General features: G+C 46.7%; 1 protein-coding gene across 1 annotated transcript in view; it reads right to left on the bottom strand.

Annotated features, from left to right (window-relative positions):
* Positions 15226-19892, bottom strand: part of MSX2 (msh homeobox 2) — a 5918-nt gene continuing 1251 nt past the window's right edge. The window contains exon 2 of the mRNA XM_021410574.1: positions 15226-17183. Within this exon, the coding sequence (XP_021266249.1) occupies positions 16759-17183 (425 nt within the window). The 3' untranslated portion in view covers positions 15226-16758. The remainder of the gene's footprint in view (positions 17184-19892) is intronic.

Below are 19892 nucleotides of genomic sequence, written 5' to 3'. Positions count from 1 at the left end.
CCAAGCCAAAGTCTGATTTATGAAAACCTCATTCAGAGCAGTCCGTATGTAATGTTTGGGCTTGGAGCCATCTTTAGCCAGATTTGGAACTAAACGCCTCTTAAAGGTTCCATAAGATTTTGGTAATTTTTTTTTGCTTGTTTTGTTTTTTATTTCTTCTTTCTCATTTCCCATATTTATTCTGTCTCCACACACTCTCAGTTTAATAGGAAATAGAAATGGAAATGCTGAAATATCCTCAGAAAGGCTTTGTTTTACTTTGCTAATTCAAGTATTTCAGGCTCAACAGGAACCAACAAAACCGAAAGCTTCACGAAGAAGCTTATTGGACAAGACTAAAACCAGACTCTTCCTCAGGGGTATGCTTACTATAAGTATGCTTTAGCTCCTAGCAACTTGAAAAATATGGAGCTTCCTAAACATTAAGTGATCTATAGAAAGGCTGGATTTGAGTTGAAACCCTGAACAACAGCCTCAGCATACGAGCTCAAGCACAGAGTGAAGCTACAGCTGTCACAATCAGATCAATATTTGCACTTTGCAGAATGTGGCATCACTGTGTGCTTAGGGAGGGAGAGATGAAGAGACTGGATTACAGAAAAGAAAAGAAAGGAAAAGAAGAGAAGAGAAGAGAAGAGAAGAGAAGAGAAGAGAAGAGAAGAGAAGAGAAGAGAAGAGAAGAGAAGAGAAGAGAAGAGAAGAGAAAAGAAGAGAAGAGAAAAGAAAAGAAAAGAAAAGAAAAGAAAAGAAAAGAAAAGAAAAGAAAAGAAAAGAAAAGAAAAGAAAAGAAAAGAAAAGAAAAGAAAANAAAAGAAAAGAAAAGAAAAGAAAAGAAAAGAAAAGAAAAGAAAAGAAAAGAAAAGAAAAGAAAAGAAAAGAAAAGAAAAGAAAAGAAAAGAAAAGAGAAGGAGGATTCTGCTATGAATATCTCAAGGAGGTGAAAGAAAGATTGAAAAACATGGATCAGAACTATTTCGTTGTCTGAAGGCCAAGGTCCACCCCATCTTCTAGTTGGGACACACACTCATTTTTCTCCTCTTGCATGTGGGACTGGGACAGAATCCCAGTCCTCCACTGGAGAAAACACAGCAGTAGTATACCTCCCATTAAGGGTAAGGGTATTTATGTCATGAAGTCAGTTTTCTGCCAAGAGACTGTGGTTCACACATCCTAAGAAGATGGAGCAGTGTGCAACCTGCTTCCCAGGCAGAGCAGGGTGCCTGGTTTGTCTTTTGGGACAGTGTGGCTCTCTGTCATAACCTGGAACAAGATTTCGAGTTGGAGTAACTTGAGAAGTGTTACCTTCTCTGCCGCCAACTCCCCAGACGTACTATATCATCTCTGAGAATGTCATTGCTTGCTTAATTTTGTGTACTGGAGGGCAAGACTGAGCATCTCTGTCTTGGCATACACAAGGAATTTGGTCAGGTTGCCCCAAAATCCCAATCTGGCAACTGAACCACTCTGTTCAGAGAAAGAGGGGTGGGGTTCCCATGAATTTGAAAATGGTACCAAAAGCAAAAACGCTTGCAGAATCCTGCATGTATGAATTAGCTCTTGCACTTCAGTGTTTCCTTATGTAGGCAAGCTCACGACATTTGAAAAAACAGAAGTTCTGGCATTCTATGTATGTGCTTGCAAGTTCAAAGCTCTGCTACAAGGCACTGTAGTGGTTGGTCCCTCTTTTAACCCTTCCTAGCAAGTCAGTAATTTTGCTGTGGCACATGGAGTGTCCTACGACTTCAGCACAAAAGCTTAGCTTCCTTTTAAAGAAAGCTCATGTTGTACAAAATAATCAAAGGGAACCAGAAAGAAGCAAGAGCAGATGTAAAGAAAATGTTTGCAATGTTCTTTGGTGTATTCACTTCCCCAAGTTCCTGTGTTGTGCTGTTGTGGTTGGACTGTAATTTGCAGGCACTTTTGGAAATGATGATGAATCATAACATTTTCTAGGTATTAGAGGGGAAAAAAAAGCAGTAAGAGCGTACAGTAGCATTTCCTGGTTAAATATATGTTTGCAGCACAACATGAGGTGCTGGGTTTAATGAACAGCTTATCTTTTGAATGGATCACTTTAACTGCATGTTGGAAAGTACCTTTCACCAAACTGCCCATTAGAAGTGAACTACAAAGTAAATGGGTTGTATATGGGAAGCAATTCTTATCTCTGTGAGTGATGGAATACACTGCCTGCAGAGGCTTTGTTTCAAGTGGAGGACACTTAACGATCCCTTTTGAAATTCTGATAAAATTAACATACTTTATTTTCTCTCTGCTATGAGAAGTTTGACTAACACCGTGGGGCTACAGACACAAATGCACAAATTAGATCCTTAAAATCATGGGTGAGATAATAGGTGAGATTGCAGTCATGTATCTCCTCCTGCTCCACTCTTCTACTACGAGGTAATTAATGCTACATATTATGGAACAACTGGAGAAGAGTGTATTCACTTAGACTTGGCATGCCACTTATACTTTCAAGGGGATACACGAAGTATTTGAAGATCTGATGCCTTTGTTTTTTGGGAGAGGAAGAGCAGGATCTGGATCATATTTATCAAGGTTTGCTCTTGCTGAGCACAGGACAGACAGACAGTGTTTAGTTAGAAGGGGATTATGACAGTCCATTATTTATGAGGGGTTTTTTTTGCCATCACGAGATATTCCAATGTACTGTTTCCCTTTCAGCTCACTACAGCCATGGCTCTAATGTCACTAATGGTAACTGTGGAGAGGGCTGAGCTACCTTCAGAGACGGCAAAGGTCGTCTCCATATCCACCACTCAGGGAGCCCGCAGTTCCCACACAGCTGGAGGTTGGTTTGATGTAAGGCATGGCTCAGGAGGAGGTTTCTGGTCAGAAGTCTGAAACTCAGTAAATGCCTGGCCAACAGATTTTGGAAAAAATAACCCCTGGGATTTTTCTGAGTTCTTCTGAGTTCCAGTCTCAGAACTGTCTGCTCACATGCATTACTCCCCAGGTCCTTTCTGAACACAATCATGATGTTATCAAAGCTACTGCACTGCTGTTGTCATACCACTAAATGAAACAAAACTTTTTTTTTTTCCATGTGCTTTATGTCTTTAATTTGAGCTATTACTGTAAGCTGCCTGACTGCCCCAAACAGAAGTGTGTGCATTTGGCTTTGTAGCCAGTACACATAAAACAAATAAAGACATGCAAATATTCTCACTTACCCAATTAATTCTACAAGGCTGTTATGGCTGCCACCATTAAAAGATCATACTCAACCATTAGCCTGGCATTGTCTCTGTGATGGCACCAGAAGCAGACACATGTGTCAGACAAGAACATCCTTTCCTACTCACACATCCTTTTCAAGTAATAGCTATTATCCTGGTGACTCATGGACAGCTAAACCGCCATCACCATCTCAAGGAACAGAGCAGCAGTATCTTCTTGTTGGGTTTGGCAGGATCTTCTAAAGTCAAAGTGATGTGTTGTAGCTGGTGATGGCAGCCAACTTCAATCAACTTACATTTGACGTCTCTTTGTATGCTTCTCCAAACTTCATATGACCCTCCTGGCGCTGAAAATCTCAAAGAAGCAGGTTTCTTCATGATTTTTTTGTTACCATTTTAGTTTTGGATGAGACTGGACATAAAAGTGAAGACAGACATCCACTTCAAGCACTGTCACTACAGTTTTGGGCAAAAGATCTTTTTGGGGACAAAGTGAATAAGCTGTCTTATTTTATCTGAGCTGCCTCCTCATCTGCTACTTGAGCCTCTTTATTTTTTCCCCTCACTAGGAAGCAGCCTGGCTATGGCCATTGCCTGACTGGTGAAGTCAGGGTCAAATTTTTCCATCTGGACTGAATTAAGGGTCTTCCATTTGCTCATCTCCCTCCCCCCAAATCACCCCTGCTCCTCCCCAGCCTCCCTTATAATGCTGATGTGCTGCCAGGCATGTTCCGTTTCACCCACAGCCAAAAGGCAGCTTCACTGGGATCTCATTAATTCACACTAATGATGGGGAATTTGGCAAATTAGTGAACTGACTTGATCCTGCCATTATTAATAGCTTTGCCATTGACTTCAGGCAGAAGCAGATTGAATCCCTGAATTGATAGCTCTCCTCTGACACCAAAAAGAACTTATGAGTTCTGAAATAGACTGATTTTTGTTTGGATGATTGGTGTTTAGTGTTATGCTGGTGCACATTATAGTATAAGCAACAAGCTCTAATTAATGTGATGGTTTACAACAACTTCTCAGCCATTAAATCCCTGTGAAAAGGAAACAAAGGCAAAAATATGAGTTTATTTCCCATTTAGGAGAATGCAGGAACTGGCACACTGGCATTCACTATTTGGCCAGTGAAGGCTTTAGCCTAGCAAGGATTTAGCTGATGGGACTCCAGCAGGGATTTCCATGAGACTGGAGTAAATTCCTTATTCTTTCTGTGCCTGAGCTGCCTTTTGGAAATGGAAGATAATCTTTCCTTTCTACCGCATTTATCACCTGGGTGATGATACCTTAAAATTCAGTCTGTAAGAAATCTGTGCGGTGAGTTTGTTCTTCTGGCAATGGCAAAGAAAAATCAATGATTCATTGGTCATTTCTGACATACCTTCTCAGCTGGTACAGGTTATGTCCAAGCTTCCAGTCCAACTGTAAAACTCAATCACATGATCCCAGGGAATGTAAAAAGTCACTGTGTCAGTGCGAGCTTAGCACCCCCAGGTGATTCTATTCTTATGCTCTCGTGATATTGCAAAGAAGCAAGCCCAGTGGCGCTACTTGAAGGTCTGTAGCAGTGAAAATTACTGTTGCTTTTCTCAAGATTAACATGCTTTAATTTACAAAGAGCAAAGCAAACATACATACAAACCTATTCTCTTAAAACACCAAAGGAGGCGACTGAATTCTCCCTTTGGTGCTTTCCTTCCTAGAGGCAATGCATGATCAACTTTTGGTCTTCCTTACAGTTTAAGCTAATAAGCCAGACCATGAACTGGAACAGCCAAAGCACAGACACGCAGTGTCTTCTGCCAGCTTTTGGGAGTGGGGTGAGGCAGACAGCTGGAGGCGGTAACGTCTTAAATCACTTCCATCTCACAGAGCCTGGGTGCTATCAAGGGAGCAGTGAGAGTAGGGTGAGACTAAGACCATAGTGGAAATAAAGCCTCTGTTTCTGCCTCTGTGCAATAATGTACTTCTTGACTTCATAGGCTTGAGCAAGTCAGTGGGGACTGTGCTGTGAATCCACCTTCTGTCCTAGAGGTCAGAATGGTAAAACTAACTTCCAGCTCCCAGAAGTAAACCACATCCCTTAGAGGCAGTTGAACTAAGAAAGGGGAGATTTAGATTGGACATAAGAAAAACGTTTTTTACGATAAGGGTGGTGAGGCACTGGCACAGGTTGCCCAGAGAGGTGGTGGTGCCCTGTCCCTGCAGACACCCATGGTCAGGATGGAGGGGCTCTGAGCACTGATGGAGCTGTGGGTGTCCCTGTTCATTGCAAGGGGATAAAACCAGATGGCATTTAAAGGTCCCTTCCAAGTCAAACCTTTCTATGGTTCTATGATTACTTGCTGGAAAATCACCTTACAGACAGCTCCTTATCTCCTGCCTCTTGCATAATCTTGCAAAGAAAGATGACAGTACATAAAACTTGCATATTGCAGATATCCAGTTCACACTGTTCCCTATTTAAGATCAAGAGTAGAGGGAGGACTGGGCCTTACTGTGTCAAATGTGAACATGTGTGAAGTCAAAGTCAGAATCCACCAACCAAAGTCAGAATCCACCAATTCTAACATGTTTAAAAACTCTGGTCACATGGCTCAGAGGAGAGAAAATATATATTGTACAAATTGACTACTCCAGATATATAGGGATATTCTTGCATCTTAAATTAATAGGGGATTCCACTCTATCCTATGTGATTTGATCCTCTGCCTTTGCTACTCCTTCAGAAACCAGTTCCCACTCCAATTCTAAGTCCTGGACAGGCCACTATTTAATGTTCCTTTAGCTGACATCATGTGGCATTTCCGACTATCTCTTCCCATGCATTGTATATAGCAGACTTTCATGACATCCCCTGTTTTCATTCCTTTTTGTTCCCTTCCCCCTTCACCTCAAACAGCAAGAAGTCTTAAAAGAAGGGAAATGGCCAGATCTGGAAAAAAAAGGAAATCTGCCAGAAGGGATTAGCTGGAGTATGCGTAGGCAGCTGTGTGCTCTGGAAGGAATCCGGTCATATTTATTTTCCCTTGTTCTATTTTCCCTAAGTTTTCCTTTAACTTATCCCCAGTTTGGCTATGAGTGATGCTAAAGTTAGATGTCATTCAGTGAGACTCTTCAAATACTGAACACCTATGGGCAGCGACATACTTGCTAGCCTGACTGCCCTCCTTAGGCTTCAGAGTTAACACTCCAACAACATAGAGTAAATTAACTCTCCTCAGGGAACTGTAGGATCCAGCTTTTCTACAGGCTCAGAAAATCTTTTAAACTCATTTGCATTATATTAATTTTCAGAGCAGCCAGTGCTGGAAATATTTTCAATGGTAACGGAAGTGTATGTGCTTTTATTTTTATAAATGACAACTCTGATTCTGAGACAGCCGTGAACTGGCAACCTGGCTAGCTGACCTATTCCCAACTGGCCCAGTTTGACTTGGCATCAGCAAGAAGGAAATGTCTCATTCTGCACTTGGCTTGCCAGGGAAGGTCTCATTGCTTTTGTAGCTGCCTAGAAGGAATGACTGGCTGCTGTCCTTTGCTGCTGAGTTATGAATCGTGCTCTCTCTGGGCTAAGAAGTCAAACCTCTCCTGTGAATGAGTCTATTTGCTGTCTACCATACCACCCACCTTCTTACTGGCATCGTCGCCCTAAACCTGAAAGCATGGCAGCACATACCAACTTCAAAAGCAAGCACCACATAGCATCCAGCTGAGTATTAATTGTATGAAACGTGATTTAATAGAATTGCTTTACAGGCTGGATTGAGAGTGCAAGAAACAAAGATGCCTTCTTAAAGGCAAAGCTACCAGCTCAAATTTCACAGCCTAAATAAAACTGCTTATTTGTCCCCCTGATCTATTTTACTACTTTAAAAAGGTCAACAGACCGCCTTGAAACTCATCAAAGTAGCTGAGAATTTTCAGTCTTTCTCCCCTCCTTGCTGCTTGCCAGGATTTGGATCCATCTGCTAGAAATGCGATGCGGACAGGGACTGATTAAAGGAGACAACACAGACAACAATGAGGGCAAAGCCCCTCCTGTACAGACACCTGGGCCACTCATCTGCAAGGCTCCTGTGCTGCTGCCAAGCCTCAAGCTTCCTCCACGCAGCCCTGGGAGGCATCTGCGCAGCTTGCTGCCCTGGATGATGCCGTTAACCACAGCTTGGGAACTGTCCCAGAGACTCCGCTGGTGCCTAGATCTGCCCTTTGATGTTCTGCTGCTTTCCAAGTCAAAGGGCAGTTCGGTCCAGAAAGTGGCAAAGAAAGATGAATATAGCCAATGAATATTTCCTCAAGCAGCAAAACACATGAAACCTGCTTGGTATTTGGGTCTCATAGTTGCTGTCTCTTGTATCTGAGGTAGAAGCTGACAGGATATTTGCAATGTTGCACTCTCTCTCATTTAGCTTCTCTAGTATTTCTTAAGAGTTAAGCTCTGGTTACAGCCTTAGTGGGATTTAACAAGATCTCTCTCTTCTATCCAGTGGTCTATTTTTGTGAAAATCACAGCAACCTGATTATTTCTGAGACCTCTGCCCCCTTGTCAATTTTGATTGGAGTTGGCCCAGGAGTTCAAAAGGCTGTAACAGTTTGATCATATAATCCTGGCTTCCTTAGGAAACCAAGCTAAGGAACAAACAAACAGAAGTCCTTACAGAAATACTCCCTTGACAGCTGAGGATTTTATTTTTTAATCAACACCCTGACTTCTATGAAGATTTTTACCTTCACTTCCCACAAAGATTGTCTTACAGGACAGCCACCAAATGGAGCAGAAGTGGCATCAGAGTGGCATGACTGCAGGTGGGCTCACATTAGGGTCCAACTAGTTGGCAACCAGTGGGAGCCATGGGAAACCAGCATGGGACCCAAGTGTTGTGCCAACTGCCCTTCTACACTTGATGCAAAAGATGATCGCTTGCAGAGTGATTAACGGACATGTTTAACTGGAGTAAAGCTCAGAGCTGAGCTGGTTGGTGGCTGGGTGTGCAGGGGGAGAGGAATTCCCCAGAAGGAGCATTCCCCCTGATATCTTCACCAAGCTGAATCCCTGAGCCAGGTGCTGGGTGCAGCAGGGGCACCAGCTCCAACCTTGGCAGCCCGGCACCAGAGATAAAGAATAGCATCTCTCTACGGTCCCAGATGAATTCCAGCCCAGTTTGGCAGGGTTACTTGCCCAAAATAGTGCAGGGAACCATCTGAATCACCATGGGCCGCTAAATCAAGCGCTGGGAGAGAAGAACAACTCTGCCAATCACAAGCTTTGGTGCATGTAACCTGACTGCAGAGCAGGAACACAGTGCTCAGACTCATCCAGCAGCCACCTACCTCCACTCTCCTCTCCACTGCTGCTCTTCCTTTGGGCGCTGACAGCAGATCTGTTGAAGGGACAGTTTTACAACCTAATCCTAAGAAAAGACAGCAGCTGCCAATGCAGAAATTCGGGACTCCAGGAGCATGCCTGGATGGACCAAAGTAGTATTTTTGTTGTTAGTTGCAAATTGGTTTTGCATACACCACTTTCAAAGCAGTTTCTTTCTTTTTCTTGATCTTCTTATTGTTTTTTCTTCCTTTTTTATTGTACTTTTTTTTTTAACACAGATTTTCCCTCTGTAAGAGGTGTACATTTAATTATAAAAGAGCCTTTTTCAGTTGTAATCTGTTTCCAGTTCAATTCCTTTACTGGATAAATCCCTTAAACGTGTTGTCATTCCTTATTTATTGATTGCAGGTATTTGGGGTTTAATTGAGCAAGTCGGTCGTGGCCCAGGGCAGGAGTGGCGCTACATGAGCAATTAAATCTGATTAGCCCGAGCCCTTTAAGCCCCAGCTGGGTGATTGATAACCGAGACCAACATTCTTCAATTGACTCGCTACATCAAAAAGGAGAAAGGCTTAGAGGAGAAACGCATGGGTCCAACATGAAAAATAGCAAAGGAGCCGGGCAGATTAGATTTGCAAAGGAGCTGAGCTAACAGTGAGGGGAGCGGGGAGAATGGTCAGCCCATAAAACAAATCCTCGAGTGCCTCCTCCTTTAAAACTCAGCCGAGGATTTTATTTATTTGTTTGTTTGTTCATTTATTTCAGAAGCTAAAACGACCCGGACTGGGGCCAGAATGGGGAAAGGCACTGGTGCTCCGGTTTTAACACCCCTCCGCCCTCGGAGCTGGGCTCCATCCATAAAGCTGTCGTCTGTTTGTTAGTGTGTTTGTCTGCTCCGACATTACACTTTTTGCCCGGTAGTTTAAGAAAATAAACTAGCAGGAAGAACAGGAGTGAGTAACCCCCATGTATCAAGATGATGGATGTCCCGTGTCTCCCTTCGGGGGGGCGGTGGCCCTTCGGGGGGAGCGGAGCGGGGTGTCCCTGCCCGCAGCATCCCCTGCCCCGCAGCCGGGGGAGGTGGCACCGCCGGGCTCTGTGGGGTAGGGCCGCACCGGGGATGTGGGATCAGGGACGTGGGGTCGGGGATGCTCCGGGGTTCGAGTCACCGCCCCGAGAGCGGTCTCGCAGCGCTGCTCCCAGCTCCTGAGCCGGCCGCGACGGCGCAACGATCGCTCTCCACGACGATGTAATGAATGAGGCCAAGGAAGCTTTCGGAAGCAGCTACGGAGAAACACCCATCGGCAGACACGCGGACGTGGAAGTCGCGCAGTTTTCTCTTTGGCAACAGGGGGTGCGGGCAGTTCCCGTTCCGCGGTGCGAGCCCTCGGGGATCCGCGTTACGCGCCGGCACCGCCCGCCTTATCCTAAATTACAGCGAAAGCGACTGATGAGAGAAATCTAAGTGGGACGAGAGGGTGAAACGTCGGAGGTGCGGGGGGAACAGCGCCGACCCCACGAGGGCTGCACCGCGGGATGGGGCGGGCGCCGCAGCTTCGACGGGGCGCGGGGTGAGGGGCATGGGGCGCGGGGTGAGGGGTGCGGGACACGGGGTGCCACCCCCGGCGGGGCGGCTCCAAGGGCGCTCCCCTCCTGCCCGCCGACTTTTCCCTCGGATCAAACCGGCTTGAAAGCAACAGAAATCACTAGGGAGGGGAGGAGGACGTCAGCAGGAGCTGGACTTCTAAAAACCGTTCCGCCCCATAGGCTTTAATATTAAAAACCCCCTAGGAGTCTCAGACACTGTATTAATTAGTGCAACCACCCATGAAAAGTTGGGTTTGGAACAGCATTCTTTGCCCTGTGTGAAACAGCAACCCTAATAAACAATTGTTAACTTGGCCTATTGCCTCTGGTAAATTACACAGCATTAAAAAATAATGCTTTTCATATTAGGCAGTAATTAAAGGTTGGGACAGCTTTAAAACAAGAGGGGGAGGGGGGGAATCAAAGAAAATATAAAAATGTTCTTTCAAGAGTTATGGGAGGCTAATAAAGTATGTCTGTTATAGTGCACCACTTTGCCCCCAGCTACAGCCAAACTGGAGCCACTGCAATTGCCTCTCAATAAGATAATGATATTCCTTTCTCTGCTATTAAAAGGCTCCCAGTGCAAACTTAAAATGATTTATTTAATTTAAGAAATTATGAGGTGTAACTTCAAAGCGTAAGCCGTTAGTAATGGAAAACACCAGGTTGTTTAAAATTATAATAATAATTGTTTGGAATACAGTGACATCAAAGTGCTTTCATCACCAAATAAAATATAGCACAGACCCCCAAATCCAGTGGAGTTTATTGAGTAGACATTTTTTGGTGTGTTTTTATTATTTCCTTATCAAGAGACATTATTTTAGCAGCTCCTTTTCTCAGCTTTGATGTTTTGACAGTCTTAAATTAATTTTATTGCATTTTTTTTGGCTCGGAGATGGGAGATTATTCTGACTGCTTATTTTTCATTACGACTTTTTTGTTTTCAAGAACCGGTTTGTTATTTAACACAGCACCTTGATAAGCGCAGTTGAAATGAATTGGCCATTACAGGTCATTAAAAAGCAAAGAATTCTGTTTTCGAGCAATCCATTACACGTCTGGGAAAATATTCCTACTTAAAACAAACTTGGGGCTGAACGCTGGCACAATGGGTTTAATAAAACGGGTAGCGCATACTTTTAAGGAACGCGTTTTTTTCTTTACGAGATTCTCGCTTATTCAAAACACGGCATTCTAAGAAATACATTTACAGATCATTTTGCCAAAAAAAGACCCGCCTTTACGGTGAGACTGTCACAGAGTGTTTTTCATTTCCTCGAACAGTGTTATAAAACATTCATCGCGCAAACACTGCCTGAGACTTTTCCTTCCCAAGCGAAGCAGAATTATTCCAATCCCCTTTAAAAAATATGGTAGCATTTTAAAATATACTGCAGTTGCAGCTTTATAGACCGGTATTTCCACTAAAACAGCAGGGACAGAATTGCTCTGGTGTTAAAAGACTGAAATATAATGGATGGAAAGATTTTTATTCCTTTCGTGCAACTGGTAGCACCCGCCAAATGCCGTATGGATTACGGTGGGAAACGCGCATCGAGGGGCTGAGAGACTCCGAACCAAACCCAAAAAACTCGGTAACAAAAAAAAAAAAAAAAAGACCCCAAATCCACTCTCCTTCCACGGTGGTGTCCGACAGCGAAAAGGAGCGTGAACCGCGCAGCGCCTCGTTCCTGGGTTTCGCAGTGCGGGGATGAACGGTGCGGTTCTTTTAATGCACTTCAGTGGAAAAACATCCCCCCTGCTCCGTCAGGGAAAAGTCGCAGCACCGCTTTGCTGTTACACCGCGAGAGACGCAAAGAATGCGGGCGCTGCCGAGCGCGGGGTAACTTCGAGGAGTGACCCTCGGAAAAGGCTTCTTTCAGAAATCTCCGGTGGCGCCCAGTGCTCGCAGGCACGGGAAAAGTGCGCAGCCCCCGGGTGGTTCGGGTTGTTCTGTTTTTGTTTTCTTTTCTTTTGTCTCGTTTAACGACTTTTTAATTCTTTTTTTTTTTTCTGTATTGTTATTTGTAATAAGTAAATATGAGCTGAACGGCGGCGAAACTTCACTGGGGATGAACAGAGGGCGGGAATCGTGATCTGGAAGAAGCGCAACGATAACCTCGCTGCCTGAGCTGCCCTGGGGTCGGTGTGACCCGCATCTCCGTGCGCTCCCCCCGGCTGATTGCACAGGGGCCGGGGCGTGGCTGGGGGGTCTCTTTCTGCGGCCCCGGGGATGGCAGAGGGGAACCGGGGGCTCTCTGGGGATGGGTCACCTTTTGCCTTCCCCTCTCTCCTGCCCTGCATGGGCTCTCCTGCTCTTCCCTGCGTGTCCCGCACTCACCCCGCAAAATCCCTCAGCGCCCCACGTGTGTGCGAACGGGGCATTCCCAGACAGTGCCTACGAGATTCGTGCGCAGTGACTCGCGGACAGCATTCGGGAATACGCAACGCAGACATCACCGGTTCAGAGACGTACGTGCGGGCACCCGTACGTTGCGCTGGTGCGTGTCAATACCCGGCGCAGCGGACCGCACAGCGGCTTTGGGCCGGGCAGACCTCGGTGGGCAGCGGCATCCCAGCCGCACACCCGGCCTCCAGCCCCAGCCCGAGTTCCGCGGCCGCGGAGCAGGTGGCCGCTCCCTCGCCGACCCTCCCGTGGGTGCCCAGCCGGGGGCGGCTCCTCCCCGCCGGAGCCGGGCCCGGGCCGGGGTCCTCCCGTCGGCGCCGCCGCGCTCGGTGCCCGCCGCCCCCGGCCTCGCAGCGCGGCTCCCGGCGGAGATCAAACCCGGCGCTTTCTGGCACGCCGGCTCGCAGACGCGCCGCAGCCACCGAGCGTTCCTCCTTCCCCATAAAATGCAGGAATTCCGGGCTTTGACAAGGCGATGTGACAACATGAAATGCAGGCTCCGAGCGCCCGTGGCTCTCTGTAATGAACACTTGGCCGGAGCGAGTCAGAGAGCCCATTCCTAACTGTTTATGTCAACAAATCCATACCTCGTGAATTAAGGTCCCGGGAGAGCCGCGCTGTGCCCGGCTTGCCCTGAGCCGCCGTTCAGCAAGTCGGGATTTTAAGGATCGGGATAATTTATCGCGTTGTTTTTTAATGTTTATTATTTATTGCTCTAATTATTTTTCACTTTCTATTGGAAATTTAAAATATATAGATGTACCTGGAACAGATGCCAACTCCTTTCAGTCTCACTCAACTTCTAATCATCGCATCTGCTTTGTGTCAGAAAATACTTTGGGAACAATTTAACTTTGCATTAAAATAACTAATTAAAGCCACACCTCCCCAGCCTCTTGCGAAAGTAGAGGAGGAATTTCAGTAAGTGCATCGCGTTTAATGGTAGCATTCTGATTTCCCTGCCTCGCTGTAATTTATTCAGTTACAGATCTGCCTGCGGGGCAGCTCCCATTAGGCCGATGATGAAGTCTCATGAGTAAAGCTTGACGCCTCCCTCCTAATAAAATATAATACTCAATTAACTCGGCCTTTCTGAAGGCTTTAATTGGAACAAGTTAATAATGGGCACAGGGTGAACTGTCATGCCATCCGCGAGCTCGGGGAAGTTGTCACGGATCCGTCCTGCCTTTCCCATAGCAAAGGTTGTAACCGAGTTTTGGAAGCTTTTCCTTCAACACCCTTGTGTTCTGCAATAAATCTGTATCCATTTAAGGATCTATCATAACACACACAAAGCTCCTGCGCTCAAAGAGTTTCCAGAGAAAAGATTTAGCTGTAATCCCTGACACAGCTGATTTATACCGAAGGTTAAAAAATACCGCTGGTTTATTTATAACCAGCAGAGAAAGCGCTCGGGACGATCGCACGGGGAGGGAGAGGGGCGAGAGGGCTTCTCCCTGCCCCGGAGTGAGGGGATAAAGTTTCGGAATTAGGGAACCCGAGAAAGGAGCGGTTGTCTCCAGTTTTACGCGGCAGCAAAATCAGATTTGGAAAGTCTGCGCGGAGACTGGGTTCCCCCAGCTTTGTTCTCTCCAGTTGCGAAGAGGGAAGGTGAATAGGATTTGTGTCCGAGTCGGGCTGAGAGGGGAAGGACGGCCCCGAGAGCCGCTAACTGAGCCGCAGCGCCGCTCGGGAGGAGCTCCCCCGCCTCCCGTCCCCGTGCTGAGCCACGGCCCCGTTCCGCGCGGAGCGAGGAAGGCTCGGGCACTGCGCAGGGCTGGAGGGGGACAGCACTCCGACCCCGGGAGTCGCTGGTCACAGGGAAGCTTTCCTCCGTGCGTCCCTATTTCATCAACCCGCTGTTCCGACAGAGGCAAATGCACCTTTCTCGCCAGCTGGCATCGCAGAGGTCACTCCTAATTTGAATAATCCTACAGCAAAATGTAAGGGCAGACATGAGACTTTGGTGTGCCGTGGTAAAGTAGCCTCACGGAGAGCCCTCTCATAGGAGCAAACCCGTGTCTCCCTTGCTAGAGAGGGCAGAGGTCAGGCACCTGCTCTCTGAGGCCGCCCCAAAACCTATGGGCAGGCTGACAGCATGCAGGAACCCTGCAGTGCCCCTGTGCCAGAGTAATGTAGGTCCCTGCCAGGTCCGACCTGTACTGAAGGACCCTCAACTATGACCCCCAGATATGGCTGGGGCAGAGACCAGCCACACACCAGAGACAGATTTGAGGTGAGGGGAAAGGAGAATCAAGGGGAGAGGCCTGAGCAACAGAGAAGTGAGGGAAACATCCCCAGAATAAGATGCTGTAAAGAACAGAGGCGCCTAAAAGGGTTGTTAAAAACAAGGAAACCTCATAAAAGGTTTGGCTCTTGACTTTGAATTGTTGACTTGCAATTCACCTTCATGTGCAGCAAATTTGGCTTCACTTCAGATTCAGAAGGGGAAATAATCATAAAGGCAACCCAAACATTCCTTTGAACTTGACCCAGCAGTGCAAAACACACACGGAGAGACGTTACCTTCTAAAGAAATCCAAACACTCACAGACCCACACGTAATTAAACATGTTTTTTCTTTTTTAATTTAATTCGAAATAAGAGATAAGAAATAATAAATCTTCAATAAAATATATAAAATTGTACAAGGTATCCCTTTCAAAGGGACTTTCCTATAATGGAAGGTTGGGGGTGAAGGGAAGGGAGATGGAAAGTTCATCTATAGTGGGTCCCAGGCAGTGATGGTGCCTGGGCCAAAACAAACCAAAAACAGTAAAACTTTGTGGCTTTTTAAAAGTTTTAGGCCTTTTTTTTTCTTTTTCTATTTTTTTGGGTGGGCGGGGTGGGGAGGAGGAGGGTTTCTTATCAACATGCTAAGAAAATAAATCCAGGAGAAGCTCTCCCTTCAGTGCTCCACAACCTTCGCAGTAATTTTCTCACAAAGTTTAGCAAGAGTAATACACATAATACAATAGTTACAAGGAGAAGACCGGGGATGACACCGCCAGCTCTTGGGAAGCTCCCACGGGGACAGAGAGGTTACGCAGGCTCTTGGCACCCCTCCGTCCCACAGGTAGTGTTGTCTGGTTTCGATACCTGGATCTCTCTTTAGAAGGGCTTGAAGCATGAGTCACTTCACTTGGCATCCTTGGCAAGGGGAGGAGAGGAAGACTCGAGGGATTCTTCTATTTAACACGGACTGTTGCAGATACTAATAAAAAACCCCAAACATCTCCGCAGAAGAGTTTGACAACCCTAGCTCACCACCATTCTGGAAACAACCCACGTCTTCTTTCCCCAGAAACTTCCTTCCCTCCTGGTTTCCAAGAAGCATTGCAGAGCCAAGATTACCTGGCTGTAGAAAAAAAAAAAACAACTCTACACGCGCCAATAGGAAGAGATAAAGAGCAGTCTGCCTTGCGCTTCACCTCTCCTCACAGTGCTTTGAAAACGCTGAAGCGATTTACACAGATAAAGGCATTACAAGAGCCACTGGTGGGTAAAGCCGTTGCTTTACTCTCTGCGTTTAGGGGCCCCGATGCTCATCTTGTTGCAAAAGGTCTGTGGAGGTTTGGGATGTGAAAAGCTTTCCTTACCCTTAGAAATGCAGGAACTTGCTGGCTCTGACCTTCACTCGGACTCTACCGGGTCTAGTTTCTATTTACATGGCGTCTGTATCAAAGGGCTCTGCTTTCTTTAAACAACAACAAAAGAAAACAAATCCCCCAACCAACCTTGATTATTAGCTTTTTATTTCCCTCCCCTTGCCCCCATATTAAATGATGACACTTGAGAGTGTGGATATAGGGCATGTACCCCTTTTACTTTAAACACAGCTTGGGCCCCATCAGGAAGCTGTTGGGAGATCTTGGCCTCCGTAAGGCAAGATCGCTTTTTTCACCCATTCTTTCTTATTCTAATTTTACATGCACCGTATAAAAACCCTACAGTTGCTCGATTTTTTTTTTGTATCGTTTTTACTTTTTTTTTTTTTATACACTTTGAGGATCAGACTGTGAGCGCTCAGAGCGCTCTCAGAAGACACCCAGCCTGTCGCATACAGCTTTGCTAGCGCGAACTCCTGTACACTCGGGATGGCAGAGAGAAGCGTGCAGAAGGAACGGCCAGTACTGGTTGGGTACTGCCTTCTCGGGGCTGGACGAGATCCACCAGGAAGTCTGTCTCGCTGTCACTGTGCCTTTCTGATCTTCTTAGGATAAGTGGTACATGCTATATCCGACAGGAGTAGCATAGAGTCCAACGGGCGGGATAGGAAGCACAGGTCTGTGAAAAGGGTAGGATGTTCCGTACAGTGAAGCGGCCTGGATGGGGGAGTTGATGGGGAAAGGGAGGCTGAACCCCGACGGCAACATGGGCTTCGCTGCCATTTTGAGCTTCTCTAGCTCAGCCTCCTGCAGTCTCTTGGCCTTGGCCCTCCGATTCTGGAACCAGATTTTGACCTGGGTCTCTGTGAGGTTGAGGGAGCTGGAGAACTCGGCTCGCTCGGCGATGGACAGGTACTGCTTCTGGCGGAACTTGCGCTCCAGGGCCAGCAGCTGGGAAGTGGTGAATGGGGTGCGGGGCTTCCGATTCGTCTTGTGCTTCCTCAGGGTGCAGGCTGTGGGGCTCAGGTGTCCTGCAAGGAAGGGAAAGGCCGGTTATCAGAAAGCGGGGAGACCTGGGTGCTCTGCAGAGACGCGTGGCGCTTGAGATGGCTCAGGGAGGACCTGTGCCAGAGGATGTCCCACCAGGTGACACCCTCAGAACAGGGGATCTTTCACAAATGTCACCGCAAATCTCTTGCTGGACAAACTTGGATTGCAGTACTTCTGCAGATGTCCTGAAATTTTGGCTCCTTGATTCTAAGGAATTAGCTTGTGGGCAAACAGAGCACAAAGGATTGAGAGCTAACCAGCAGATCACTTTAGGATCATAGGGGTCTACATGAAATAGTTCTCTTAGTAGCAGCAGAACTGCAGGAGTAACCCCAGCACTGCCCAGGACAAGCTTGTAGGCGAAAGCAGGAGATTCACAAAAGAACTGCTGTGAGAGAGAAGCGACACGTCAGCCCTGCCAGAGCTCATCCTGACAGCTGGAGAACAGGGTCTGATGATTGTTGTGTTTCGAGTAACTGGGCATTATGATTCCTATTTCTTCTCCCATTGAAATCAAGAGCAGCTTTCCCTTCTACTTGACTTTTTTTTTTTCCAAGCAGTAATTTCTGTTTTCTTCAGAAAATATCTTAAAAGAAGAAAATGCCACACTTCTCATTTGATACTTGTTCTTACGACATTTGCCATATTTACCTCCTATAACTGCAGAATCTGTAGCTAATACAAGTCAGGAAATCTGGTACATTTTGTGTTTTCCTTATAACCCCAACCAGACTGGGCACTTGTTCCTGAGTTGGCACGTAGCTGAGCTGTCTTTCGATTCATTTTGCATTTCACTAATAATTCTAATTGCAGATTAAGATCTGCAACCCCAGAGTGAGGAGCTCTGCGATTTGACTGTGTTTCAAATCACTCTCAGGACCTACAAGGAGCCACCACCTCCCCAGTTTGATACAGAGAAAGACACACTGTCAGCTCTTAAGCAGCAGCAAAATTTCGTACGTGCTGCAGTGCCTGGTTCACACGCTTGCCAGTGTTTTCGCTTCGTATTTTCTGAACCCTTTTCCTTTTCTTTTGTCTTTTTAAATAAACCGGACCCCGGTGCTGTTTAAGCACATCACTTGCAAGCGAAAAATCTCACGAGGAAAGTGTTCAGAACGGGGAGAGAGAGAAGAGACACAGCAGGAAAAAAAAAAAAAAAAAAAACAGCGAAATGTATCTTCCTACTCTTCTTCCGGACACTGAACGCGAAAAATAAATCCCTCTTGGAAAACAACTTGTCCAACGCTGCCTTACGATCACACGGGATCGTTCTAATAATTAAGCCATAAGCCGTGATATTCGGCGCGCTGCTAAAACTTCACTAGTTCACTCCCGGTTACCCCTCCGTGCCACTCTCCCTTTTTAAAACGAGACATATTCCTTTTCTCCAAGATCTGCAAAGACTCCGCTGCTGAAGCTCCTTCCATAGGGACGAGGTTTACGAGCACGGCCGCTGCCGCAGCGCCTTCCCCGGCTGTCAGCTCACCCGGCCCATCCCGGCTGGGGCTGCTCTCGGGTAAGGGCTGTAAGGCGCTTTTAAACTAAATCCCAGATAAATATTTCTCTCGGAATACACCCAAACGCTCACAGCTTTTTCTCCTACCGCCCCGCAGACGACTGCCAAACTCCGATAAGAAGCAGGGAGGTCGCCTCGGCGGAGCCTGTAGTGATGATTACCCCGTGCCCGTCCCACAGCACTCGCTGCAGTGATTTGTTTCGCTGCTATTTTTTTTTTTCTTTTTTTTCCCCCCCGCCGTTTATCGCCCGTTTTCCGGCCAACGGCGGACAAAAATCGTCACCTCTACGTGTTGCTCAAAACCTAACATTCGCAGCTCTTCCCCTCGCTCGTTCCGTCTGCGCTGTTAATAGTCCCGATGTCAAAGCGCTCTGCGGACAGACGGGGCTGGAGCACCGCTCGTGTCTCGCACTGCCCCGGCGGCTCCGATGGGGCCGAGAGCCGGGACGGGCAGCGAGGAAGAGGACCGAGGCCGAAGGACCTTCCCGAGCTGCGGCTCCCACCCCCGGTCGTTGTTGCCTCAAATTCCCCCTGAAATCACCAGACTTCAACACCCCAGATATTGAAGTTCTTTATAAGGGTATTTTCCAGATCTCGAGAACTGCCGATTTTAATAGAGAAAGAGGTGGAATTTCGAAGTAAAAAAAACAAAAAACCAACAAACAACAACTGGGAGATGAGGCCTTGCCTTGTTAGAGGAAAGGGGCTGAGCAGGGACACCCGTGGCTTTTCACACTTTTCCAGAGGACTTGAGAGTACGTGAAAATAGCAACCCGGAGCTGCACAGCACTGACAGGGGTGGCTCGTTCTCCTCCCATCCCTCTCAGCACGTTAGAAACCAAATTAATCTGGGGGTAATGGCAAAGCAAAGGAAGTGGCCGAAAGCCAAATCGAAGCGAGTCTCCCCAAAATAGAGGAGTTGTAATAGCACTCATCTTCCTTGCAATAATAATTTATAGTGGCAAATTCTCCATGACTGTCCAGCTGTTCGGTTTGGTAAAATCATTCACTTTAAGGAAGCAGAGAATTTGGTTTACATCAGCATGGATTGATCTCCTAATACAGGTGCCTGTCCACAAAGGCTCTTGGCAATGGGAAGGCATCCTGGCATTACCAGGATACGTTTTTCACCTTTTCTTGATTTTTATTATTTTTTTTGGGGGGGGGGGGGGGG

Source organism: Numida meleagris, chromosome 12, assembly GCF_002078875.1.
Source record: "Numida meleagris isolate 19003 breed g44 Domestic line chromosome 12, NumMel1.0, whole genome shotgun sequence".
Taxonomy (NCBI): domain Eukaryota; kingdom Metazoa; phylum Chordata; class Aves; order Galliformes; family Numididae; genus Numida; species Numida meleagris.
This window is presented reverse-complemented; position numbering and strand designations above follow the sequence as displayed.